Source organism: Apteryx mantelli, chromosome 15, assembly GCF_036417845.1.
Source record: "Apteryx mantelli isolate bAptMan1 chromosome 15, bAptMan1.hap1, whole genome shotgun sequence".
Classification (NCBI taxonomy): Eukaryota; Metazoa; Chordata; class Aves; order Apterygiformes; family Apterygidae; genus Apteryx; species Apteryx mantelli.
Window position 1 is genome coordinate 53,953 of NC_089992.1, and position 12,407 is coordinate 66,359.

General features: G+C 39.5%; 1 protein-coding gene across 3 annotated transcripts in view; it reads right to left on the minus strand.

The window, feature by feature from the left end:
- The window catches only part of IQGAP1 (IQ motif containing GTPase activating protein 1), a 74,604-nt gene that overhangs the window by 16,475 nt on the left and 45,722 nt on the right, over positions 1-12,407 (minus strand). For all 3 annotated transcript variants that reach the window (XM_067305831.1, XM_067305832.1, XM_067305833.1), the window contains 11 exons: positions 11,289-11,379; positions 8,211-8,378; positions 7,709-7,851; positions 7,196-7,366; positions 5,821-5,904; positions 5,102-5,173; positions 4,935-5,004; positions 4,121-4,329; positions 2,786-2,941; positions 2,455-2,618; positions 998-1,222 (listed from right to left, as the gene is read on the minus strand). In XM_067305831.1, the coding sequence (XP_067161932.1) occupies positions 998-1,222; positions 2,455-2,618; positions 2,786-2,941; positions 4,121-4,329; positions 4,935-5,004; positions 5,102-5,173; positions 5,821-5,904; positions 7,196-7,366; positions 7,709-7,851; positions 8,211-8,378; positions 11,289-11,379 (1,553 nt within the window). The remainder of the gene's footprint in view (positions 1-997; positions 1,223-2,454; positions 2,619-2,785; positions 2,942-4,120; positions 4,330-4,934; positions 5,005-5,101; positions 5,174-5,820; positions 5,905-7,195; positions 7,367-7,708; positions 7,852-8,210; positions 8,379-11,288; positions 11,380-12,407) is intronic.

The window sequence follows — 12,407 nt, forward strand, 5'->3', positions numbered from 1 at the left end:
ATTAAGCTGATAAAAACTTGGGGACAAACCACAAGCTAAAGCAATCTCTAGAAAAATCCATATAACCTGCTATCTGCAGGAAGTAGTGCCAAATAAGTGGGTATGTTTTCTCTATCACCTAAAATTACTGTATAGTATTCAAGTGATGAGGGAGAGATGAAATGGATAAATCATGAAAGTGTCTCCTGAATCTCATGTAAAGAGAAGGATCTAAAGTAACATGCATCTTCGCCTGCATTTTTAACACATCCAGAATATTGAAAAGGCATATGGTAAGACATATGACTGCAGATGACTTTAAACAGGGACACCCACAGTGTGCTGTGCTGCAAGAGTTGGCTTTACTTTTTATGGATTTTTAAGTGCATTTAAAAAAATTAAAAAAAAAAAAAAAAAGATTCCTCAAGATTTAGCACAGTCTCAATCACTGAAGTAAAGAATCCGAAACGATTCTCTCGAACAAACAAACAAAAATCATCTAGCACACAGAGGTCCTGCAATCCAATTCTCATCAGTGACTGACATTAATTTGAAAGATGTTAGGACTAAGAATTTTGATGTTGCGCTTTTGCTCCAACAAAGGAGGTTTTGTATGCTTGCATGTATTATTTAAGCTTGCACAGGATATATATGAAATGAACAAGGACTGACATGGAATTGATTCCCAAGTACTTTTTCTCTCATGATCTCTTCTAGGTTAGATGGCATCTCACAGCCATCATTGAATTGTGCTTTCAATTCAGCACAATTCGGCGCACACACATCAAAGAGCATTTCCTCTTCCATCTCCTAATGGGATCTCCTTCCAATACGCTCGGCACCATTGCTGAAACATGATCTTTCTAACTCTCTGATGAAAGCTGATTCGAGGAGAAAAAGCCGGTATCATTTGGACAGATGCATGCAGCGAAGCCAAGAATGATTTGGGAGGATTAGCAGAGCAGTGCAAAGGAGATAAGAAACGTTTAGAAAAATACAGTAGTAACAGTTCTCATACCTGGCCTCACCAGTTTGAGACTCCATCTGGTTAACCCAAGACTTGTAAATATCCACAGGATCAGTTTTGATATTCAGTGATTTGTCATCAATGATTTCCTTCACAACTGGTGCCAGGATCTGCCTCAGGGCATTCTGACCACGGGCACCACGGTTGAAACTTACCACCATTTTAATAACAGTAGGATTCCCAGTCACAATCTCATGTATCTGGTCTACTTTTGATCTGAAGAAGAAATAATCTGAATGAACTATGAAGTACACATAATTCTATCAGTTTTAGATACACTTCACAGCATAAAGCAAAGTGTTAGAGCGTCACCATCAGGAAACATGCATTTGTACTAAAATCTTTCTATAGCAATAAACTGCAACACTGTATAAGAGTAATATTGGAACATTTTTCAAGACAGGTGAGAAAAGGAACTTATGCCTTTTGCTTGGGAATTGCAACACAGCCTGCCAGTAGCCAGCCTGATGACAATTAATGCTCATCCAATCATATACTTCATTTGAAAACGTGATTCAAAAATACAAAGGTAACAGAGGGTGGTTGATGTAGGGAGAAGAAAAAGAACTGTAGGTTTCTTCCAGTATTCAAAATAAGCAAGCTACAATAACAAAAGCCATTCCTAGTATACCACTCCAGGAAATACAGCAGCAGAGAAAGAAGCATCTACATTTCCCCGGGCTATTCCGAACACAAATTTAAACAATAACAAAAACAAAACAAAACAAAACAAAAAAACCCCCACTCTTTTAGCAGTTGTTATTTGTTTCAGGGCATACACCATCTTCATGGTTAAAACACATTCTAAAGAAATGTCAGAAGAATAGTCTCCCCCAAAATTTTACTATATGTTCTTCTTCAGCAAGTTGTGCAGCTCTGCATTATAAAGAACTGCAGTCATGTAACACCAAGCTCCTAAGGCTCAACCAACCAAACAAAACGTGCCTGAGGACAGCCAGGTTCCCTAAGACTGACATTCAATAAGATGACCAAATAATACAGCTCCTTGGTTTCAGTATCCTCATCATTAGCTTTTGGAAATCCAGTTAAAAAAAAAACAAAGACATGCTTACTGTCAGCTCTCTCCCTGACTGGCAAAGCTTGAGTTGCTCTAGACAAAAGAGCAGTTTATTGGAGGTTTTTACAATCAAACATTAGAGAATTCAGGTTAGACTGAATTTTAGGATGACTTTGCACTAGGTCAAAGGAAATTGCCTTCTTGGGTAGCAAAATCTTGACTGCAGTAAAGAGCCTTCATCCTTAATGGACAGACTCAACTCTTCCTTTCTAGATTGCATAAGAACAGATATGAAATGGGAAGAGCAGAAAGAAGGGACAGTTTAGCATTATCTGCATATTAGCATGAGACACCATGTGAAAACTGCCTCAGTTCTAGAAATTCACAGAACTGATTCAACCACAAGGCTATACTATACGCTATCACATACTTGATCTCTTCCTGCAACGCTGTTTGGAAAAGCCGCAACAACAGGTATTCCTCTCTCTGATTGGATGCGTAGTTATACAGTGTGAAGATCACAGAATCCATGAACTTTGTGGATTTGTTTTGAGGCATCTGAAAAATCAGCTTGGCCAAGTAGGTTGGATTAGTCTGCAACGACAAGGAAAATTCAGTGTGCATGCCCCCACAGTCCAGTATCACTGGGAACTAAGATGGCTCAAAAATATAGTGCGTAAGCAAGGACTGGGCCAAAACTTATAAGCCTCTATAACAACAGGTCATCGAATGCTTTAAGAGCAGCATTAGAAGCTGCATACCTGAAGTAAGTAGAACAGATGCTGATAGGCTTCCAGCTTTTCTCTCTTCTCTTTGCTCAAAGCTTTCAGACCTCCCCTTTGTTTATTCAGCATCATCATGTCAGAGAGCTGTTCCTTGTTCTTTTTGGTAAGTTTTTTGCTATGAGAAACAACATCCTAGAAAGGAAGAATAGGGATAGATTACACTCTAAATATTTAGTAACATGCAGTATTGGAGAACAGTTGCAACTGACAGCCCACTTCTCTTGCACGTGGAAAGGCAGGGTCAAGGTATGCATGATGCTATTAAAGTGGAGCATGATATGTTATGGCAGTGATTTCTTTGTACTTTATGCCTGACTTCCAGAATTTGTCATGTGCTCCTAGAAGGGTTAGCCGCTCTTGACAGCAATTAGTATCAGAGCTGATAGCATCCTGAAGATGTTTGACAATGGTTTTTTTTTAAATTGGGCTTAAAACATCAAAATCATGTCCTATATTCAGCTATGTCACTACCTCTATGTACTCTGTGAGCAATGGTACTTTTCACTGCAGGCACCTGCCCAAAAGTTGCAGCCTCCCTCACAAATAAAATTTGACTAAACTGATCCATATCTTACATGGAGACCAGATTCATGCCATGTCATCCAGGACCAAATTAAAAGCTGACTAGAACTTCAGCTTGAACAAGGGCACTGCTCTATCAGGTTGTGGGGGGGGTTTTTTGTTTTTTTTGGGGGGGGGGGGAAGGTGGGGAATTATGTTCATTTGTTTTGTGCTTTTTTTGTGAAATTAATCACATCAGCCAAGTGATAGACTGGGCCTCCTTTAACCAACCAACATCAAGTGGCATGCGTATGTCTCCTGCCTCAGAAATCATCTCTCTCTCTGTTACAGCATCCCAAAACAAGAGCAACTAAAATGTGCAAGCTTGTGTGTCACTTGTTTAACCACAAAGGAGCAACAAAGCAGAGTTCTTGAAGCCTTCAAACACAGAATCTCCTGCTTTCATTAGGTCAAGATAGTCTGATGTGGGTTTTATCAGTTTATGTTTTTGTTTTGTTTTTAAAGCTTCAGGTCCCATTTCCTCTCCTCCCACAGTTTTCTTTCTGGGGGTTTGCATTAAATGAGTGGACTGGAGTAAGAACTTACAGGGAGATAGCGGCAAGTTGATGTCTGGAAAGGTGAACAGAATAGCTAATTAAAAATTATTGTATTTGCTTTTCTTTGCAAATCTGGGGCAATATTTTCAGCTGTCCCAGAGCAACTGAGCAACCAAGGCCAGGAGTTCTCCTTGCTAACTACCACTCAGCTCAGTTCAATCTTCAGCTGGTCTCCTTTTTGCACATTTCCTACCTGCAATGTAATTTTGTTTTTCACTAGCAGCCCAATTTTGATGTCCATCAGATTGAGGTCATTTTCCAGTTGCTGATTGGATCGGATCAAAGTTACAACTTCCTCACGCAGTTTCATTAGCTCGAGCTCCTCCTGAAAATCTTGGTCACTTTGATCGAGCAAGTGGACAAATTTCCGTACCACAGCCATAGGTGGGTTTTCAGCATTAACTAAAAATAGGTGAGAAAACATCAGGGGACAGAATCACAGAATGGTTGAGGTTGGAAGGGACCTCTGCAGATTATCTAGTCAAACCCCCCTGCTCAAGCAGGGTCACCTAGAGCACGTTGCCCAGGACCCTGTCCAGAGGGCTTTTGATCATCTCCAAGGACGGAGACTTCACAACCTCTCTGGGCAACAGACAACAGAAATTAACGTGTGCCTCATCTGTGTTTAAATAGCACATGAGGGAGCAGTCTGGCCAAGACAAAATTAATACCACCTAGTCTGAGCAACTTCTGACAACATTTGAAATTTCCTGTTTTGGGTAAATCATGAGAGAAATGAAGAGCAAAGAATCAAGCAAATATCAACCTAAGATAGTCCACACTGCTGAAGCTGATTCAAAAGTTGCAGTTCTATTTCTCAGCAACAAAAGCAATGTCTGGAATCAAGTTTTTCTTCAGCCTCAAGAGCACCCTACTCATTGCACTACCCTACCAATTTCACCCCCATTGCTCTTCAAAACTGTCTTGATGTTACAGAATACAGTAGCAACATCCCTTGCAAACACAGATTCAAGGCACATGAGTTTTACTGTTTTGGCAATACTTACTGAGGGTTTTGTAGTCTTCTCGTGCTTTGTTTGCTCGGATAAAGGCTTGAATTTTTATAACATCATTTATCTAGGTTATAAAAAAAAAAAAAAAAAAGCACTTGAACTCATTCAGGGCATAGTGCAAAAGTCAGGTACTGCATTAATTTAACAGGACAGCCTCTTACATGGTCTCTGAAATACTGCAGACGATCTCTGTAACGCTTTCTGGCTTGATACATCCTGGTCATTGATTGAATCTATAGAAAAATAACAAAATTTTCAGATAAAAACTCCTTTCTCTACAGAGATCATTCCCAAAGGTTACAAAACAGCAGGGATTCAGAGAAATACAACTATGACAATTAGCGAAGAGTGGGAGGGAGAGAGAAAGAGTTAAGAAACTAATGCTAAACAAAATATTAAAGCAACAACTATATACTTTTTACCTCAAGTACACCTGAGCTGAAAGGCTGGTAAATTCTGATAATTTACAAATTTTACCAAAATTAACAATTATAATTTCAAGAGGGTAGACAGATTAGTACAACAAAAGAAGAGGATAATTTTGAATGATGGGCTGAACTGTATAGAAGGGAAGTTGTAGTCAAAGTTAGGAAACACTTCCTGGGAAATAGAAGACTGTAATATTCCCCTTCCCCCCATCTGCCCTGGCCCCTCCCCCCCCCCCAAAAGGAACAAATGTCTCTCCTAGTAACTTTAATGGACAAAAGCTCATGCACTATCTGGACTGCGATAAGGAATAGTTAATAATCCTGATACCTGAAATACTCCAGACAGTGAATAATTCTGCAGTGGCTCCAAGGACAGCTCGTATAACCTGAACATTCTTTCCTATTAGTAATTGTTTTGTGGCATTTGGAATAGGCTCCCCCCAGAATTGTACCTTCACTACTTGGTCCTTGTGCGCTCGCAGGTAATCCAAACGAATCTGATATGCCTTCCTCTGCTTGTAGCCACGCCACTGGGACTGAAAACAGAAAACATGCTCACCTGCTTTACTTTTCAAAGTAAAGCAAGGTAATTATAATTCTGAGATTCTTTCTGCTCCTCAGCTTTTAAGTTCCCTTTTGGCTGAATGTAAAATGTGAGGGAGACATACTTACCTTATCAAACAAACTGTAAGAGATATACAGTGAATCATTAACTACTTATTTCACCAGTTGTAATCATGAGAGACTTCAAATTACCTCATGAAAGGCCCAGACCTCCAGAAGCAGAGTTAGAGAACAAAGGTAGAGCTAAATAGGCAAACTGACAAACTATTCTACAAGGGCCACGTGGTAGATGCTGCCGCTGGAGAGAAGAGTGATGTAAAATTACAAGCCTTCAGAGCAGACTGACTGCTACTAATACTTGGAACAAAAGTTAGACAAGTGTTTGGAAGAACCTAATCACTATGCTTAAAGGGAGAAGGTGCTATTTTAATCAATCAGAAGATTTTTATATATACATACATGCATGTATGTATGTATATATAAATATACATGTAAATGTATACATACACATAGATGTGTGTGTACATACACACACACATAAGTGTGTGTTAAAAATTATATAAAATTATTGATATAGAAAAAAAAAATATATGCACTCACACACACACGTGTGTGTGTGTGTGTGTGTGTGTGTTATTTAGGCAGGAATGAACACACATATACCGCTCAAAAAATAAAGTCATGATAATGTACAAAGCATATATTTCATTTACATGTATTCCAGTTACAACATTGGAGAAAGATTTGTTCATTGTTCTCCTGCCAGTGCCCGACCTCACACTGAATGCCATACCATCTCCTTTCACCTCCTCAATCCTCCAAATCCCTGGAGGAATTAAAACAGGAGGACCGAAGGGGAATCTTAGTCTGGAAGACTGAAAAATATATTGTTTCTTTTCAATTTGTCATGAATCGCATTACTAACTCATCACATGGTATTATCAGCATAAAGACATGACATACCTGATATTGCCCTATTCTCAAAACACTGAATTGGGTAATAAAGTGATGGAAAGATCTTCCTTAGATATGTTTTTCTCCCTGCAATTCTGCCTGAGGAGAATTTATTCATTTTATATCACATGGAAAAGCAAATCATATGCAAAAACTCTTTGGGAAAAGGAAATATCTTTAGATAACTTGCAAAATGAGGTGGAGATCACTGAGCGCTAAAATTGAAAAGAACAAAAACAGTCAAAATGTCTGTGTATAGAGAGCAGCTGCAGAGTACAAGTCTCAAACAGAATTAAAGGACATCACTACCTGGATGCAAGTGATTGCTGGGACTTGTTTCTTCAAAAAATTCATTCTTGAGTTGAATTCCTGGCGAACAAGATATCCTCGACAACAGGCCTGAAGTTTTGTAATCAGATTCTCATTGGCCAGCCACAGTTGTTCTCGGTTGTATGCAGCAGTGACTCCAGAGATAGTGCTCTGGATTAGCGTTATGGTAGGAAGAAGAGGCAGTAAAAAGAGAGAATTGGAACACAAGAAAAGGGAGGTTACATTATCTTTCTGTATTGTGTACAAGAGAAACTTCCAAGTTGCTTTTTAGTGAACAGCAGCATCATGGTCATTTACCAAAACGATGAATTTTCTGAAATGGGACAAGGAATTTTGACACAAAGTCTGATGACACAAAATGAAATAAATGAGTTACTAAGCTTGCTAACATTACACAGAAGACAATCTACTGCATTGAAACAAGTTGCATTAAAGACTAGAAGGATGAGAACTTCAACTTTTCCGAGAAAGACCTTGTGTTATCTACCCTACCTGTATCTCCTCTCGCGACAGCTGTGTGTCATTTTGCACAAATCTGTCTGGTTCATCCCATCCTCCCTCTTTGGTCTGCAGGTTATGGTAATAATGATAGCCTCCTCTCACCCAGTGTTTCACCCATTCACTGCTATTGCCCCCTAAGAACAGAAACCGCAGTGTAAGTCTCAAAAACAAACGTATTGTTTTTCCAGCATACAAATATTACAGTTAGGAAATAAACATATGAAGATGAACCTTCCCCCAAACAAGAGGGCTATACATTTTTCTGAGACCCCAATGAACTAATATGACAACTACCTAACACAACACATTCTACAAATGGAGAAGATTCTACTATTTATATGCTTATTTTTTAGTTCAGCTTACAAAGAAGCCCCAATTCCCACCTATAACACAAGACTTCTCCCCAGAGACTGATTTTTCTCTGGCTCCTGTTCTGCATGCAATAATCTTGGATTTATTTGCTCTCACCAACGGTTAGCTATTTGAGGTTCACCTGCTGCCCTTTTTCTTCTCTTGACTTCTGCCAACTCTCGATGGTACGTCTCAGCACATTCAGGAGTGACTCCGTATAGCCCAACATCCGGTGAGCGCAAGGCACTCAGGGTCAGGCTAATATCACCATGGTCTACTGCTTCATTAATGGCCAGAATTCCTAAGGAAACTTTGACAATACAAGGAAGCAGGTTACCTTGGCATTCAGAGGCTCAGTGATTCACGGCAAACAAAACAGCAGGAAGGTAATATGCACATGTGCACACACTGTGTGTGTTTGTGTGTGCGCGCGCACGTGTGCTTGTGTTTGTCTGGGTACATGCAAATATAAATAAAACACACACACACACACACATATAAGTGAGACATCCTGCAGTATAGAGGCATCTTGAGTATGGCGCGTCCAGTCATACACAGCATGGTGCCTCTGAGCGCATTATTTGTGGGCCCTTCCGAGCCCTGGTGTGGTGCAGATTTATCCGCAATGTTTTTCTACAACACACAGTTTCATCCTTCCACCTAGCTCTACTCTGACAACAGTTTTAGTTGAGACAGTTTCTCCTGGCAGAGCCAAGCCACATTGCCTAACTGAATAAAAGGGTTCCTTTCAACAACTAGTACCATCCCTAGTGGTAACAGCAGCAGCATGAGTAAGTAGTAGCTTGTAAACAAGTCAAAACCTGAAAAACTGGGGGCAGGGAAGGGCAGGAGGCAAAGAGGGAGGAAAATAAGATGCAGTTCCAGGGGTACCCCAGGACTGTGACCCAAACACTGACATATTCGCAAGAGGAAAACAAGCAAAGGAATTACACTATCACAGCAAAGATGAGCTATAGTAACCTTCAGCATTAGATAATACTGCAAAAATGTCTGTTCACATATGGATGAGGGTATTTGAAGGTTTTATTCAGGTTTAAGGGAACATAAATAATTCTGCATTTGACCAAATGTTCCTTGGCATGATATTCAAGCTGCTGCCTTGCCAAGGTGCTCATGAGGGTAGGGAAATGGTGCATTATACTGGTACTGCTGGAAAGAAATACTAAGATGAATAAGTAAAGTTCTGCCCTACCACTTTTTTAGACAGTTAACAGCAGAATTCACTGATCAAATATTGGCATCAAAAACAACTGAACTAGGCCATACAGTAGGATAAAAACTGATAAAAACTACTTTCTTTCACTAGAAACATAACATATCCACAGCTTTTTGTGAACCTATTGATTTTGCTCCCTTTTAAAACATCTATAAACAAAAAACAAAAAGGCACCAGGCACAAATATAAAAGCAAGCTCATTTCTGAGTCAAGAGAGCGAGGACAGAAGGAATCAATTGTGCTATAAACTCTACATAACCGATACACAGATGCTTGAAGTACTTAGGCTGGAGGGATCTCTGAGGTATTGCAGTCCAACCTTCTGCTCAAAGCAGGGCTAACTACAACACTGGATCAAGTTGATTAGGGGACTGGAGCATCTCTCTTATGAGAAAAGACTGAGAGAGCTGGGCCTGTTTAGCCTAGAGAAGAGAAGGCTGAGAGAAGATCTTATTAACGTGTACAAGTATCTTAAGGGAGGGTGTCAAGAGGATGGAGCCAGACTCTTTTCAGTGGTGCCCAGCAACAGGACGCGAGGCAATGGGCACAAACTGAAACACAGGCACTTCCATCTGAACATGAGGAAAAACTTCTTCACTGTGAGGGTGACAGAGCACTGGAACAGGTTGTCCATCTTTGGAGATATGCAAAAGCTGTCTGGACAGGGTTCTGTGCAACATGCTCTAGGTGACCCTGCTTGAGCAGGGGGGTTGGACTAGATGATCTCCAGAGGTCCCTTCCAACCTCAACCATTCTGTGATTTTGTGTTCAGGGCCTTGTCTGATTGAGTTTTGAAAAATCTTAAAGGACAGAGATTCCACAACTTTTTTGAACAAGCTGTTCCAGAAGTAAGACAGCACCATCTCCAGAACAATTCCAGACTCAGATTAAACTTTTCAGTTTCCAGTATAGTTAGTTGCCTATTCGAATCAAAATCAGAAGGGACCGTTCATGCCTCTTTGGAAAACTTTAAGCATCAGTGTAATAACAAATTAGAAGTTCTGGGAATGGAAAAAAAAGTATTTTATCAACACACCAGAGATGAACACACAGAATAAAGAAAAATAAGGTCTCTACAAAGAAAGAAAACAATCAGCTCGCTAATGGTGCACAAATCAAGCAAAGCAAGCAGGCAAGTACAAATGTTAAATGTAACAGAAAATTAGAGATTTAGGATAAATGCAAATAGAATATCATATTTGAAAAACGTATAAAAATAAGCTCTCTGAAACAAGTGGTACCCAACAAACAGCCAGCATATACAGGGAACAGATGAGTGGGGGGGGGGGGAACCCAGACCAAAACAGAAACACTCATGTTCTTATTAAAAAGAAAACTTCTGTCAGGAAAAAAAAAAAGTAAGCAAAGAACAGGAATTAGTTTATTGCTTCTGGAGGCAGAAAAGATTATTGTAAGAAGACCAGGATGTAATGATGGGTGGGTCAGTTCACCTGCAAACTGCAATAAGGAGGAAAGGTGGATATCACTGATGCGTACAGTGGTCTGTATTTTTAAAGAGTCTGATGTAGTCTAGAAACACTTAATAGAACTGAGACAAGACAACAATACACCACACAAATAATAAATGTTATTGTCTGCTGCACATTAGCTTAAGTTGTGCGCATGCACATTCTCACACCTAACTACCCACCCACAGGAGATACACAATTAGCTACAAACACTAATCTGCTTGATAGAGATTTGTCCAATGAGCTAACATGGTCACAAGCAAAACCAGAAAAATGACATGTTAAAAAAGAAACAAAAAAAAAAAAAAAAGGAGAAATTAAGAAATTTAACATTTAAAGAATTTGACATCCACTCTTCAAAGAAAAATTATCACATCCAAAGCACAAAAGTGTAATCAGTTAATCAGTTTCCTTTGCCATATTTACATGACATTTCTAGCTCTGAACCTTTCCTTAAGTAACCAGTATTTGGTTGATAACAGAGATTAATTGAAATATTTACTACAATACTTACATCTCTGGGACTCCTCTGTGTCCTTGTTAGCCCTATGAATCCCATCCTGAATTTCATCTAGCCAAAGTACAGCTGTCTCATCCTTAGTGTCCTAAAGAGGATTATGAGGAAAAAAGCAGTTATCTTCACTGTATTTTTGTGAAGTAGAATAATCTGTACTCAGCAACAGCCAATATATTAGTTTTCAGTATCAGAGGGAAAGAGAAGCATTTCAAAATCTTTCTAATTGATTTCAGCACAAGAACATCACGTGTATTTGTGACCAGCAAAGACTTCTATCAGACCCAACATGGCCTCCCAGTCAAAAACCCTTTAGTCCTAAAGCCATATTTACTCAGAGGATACAACTTTCCAGGAAAACAAGTTAGCTCTTTTACAGAACATGGCTACAAAGAGTTCTTAGAACAAAAAGGTACCAATGTGTGCACAGCAGCTGAAAGCTCTGGATAACTAATGACACATTAGACTGTTCTGGTCTCTGTCCATAAAAATTCATATAACTGTACAAACTGGAAGACCAAAAAGTATTGTACATATTGTGGCTGGATGTACATATATAACACTAAAAGCTATGTTACAAGTCTGTTTTAACAGATTGCTCATTATGGAATAGTTATTACACAGTATCCTGTATTTTGTCAGGGTGTTGAAGAAACTCAGTTTACATGCAGAAGTGTGAGAAGAGGAAAGAGACAAAGGTTTAGCAAGTCCCAAAACATACAAAAAACGATGATTCAGCAGTTGCCAAGCATAGCTTCTCCCCACCCACTGTTGCTTCCTGTAGGTAACTACTAAAAGAAATCATAATAAGCAACTGCGACCCCCCCCCCCAACAACTGTTGTTGTACAAACAGAACACAGAAGACATTTGCCTCTGGTATGGAATAATAATCACACAGCACTAAAGAGCCACTATTTGGAGTATTAAAGAGTTTTAGGGCCAGATTGAACATGAGCGTTTCCTAAACACACCCTCTACATTTTTCCCATTGTATCTGTGGGTTGGAAACTGATATCCTTAATGATCTTTCATTCAAGAGACCAACATATCTGATACAGGAAGATTTCATCTGAAAGTCCAGCTAGTCCCAAGAGAGTATCAGGAACACAGAGAATTCC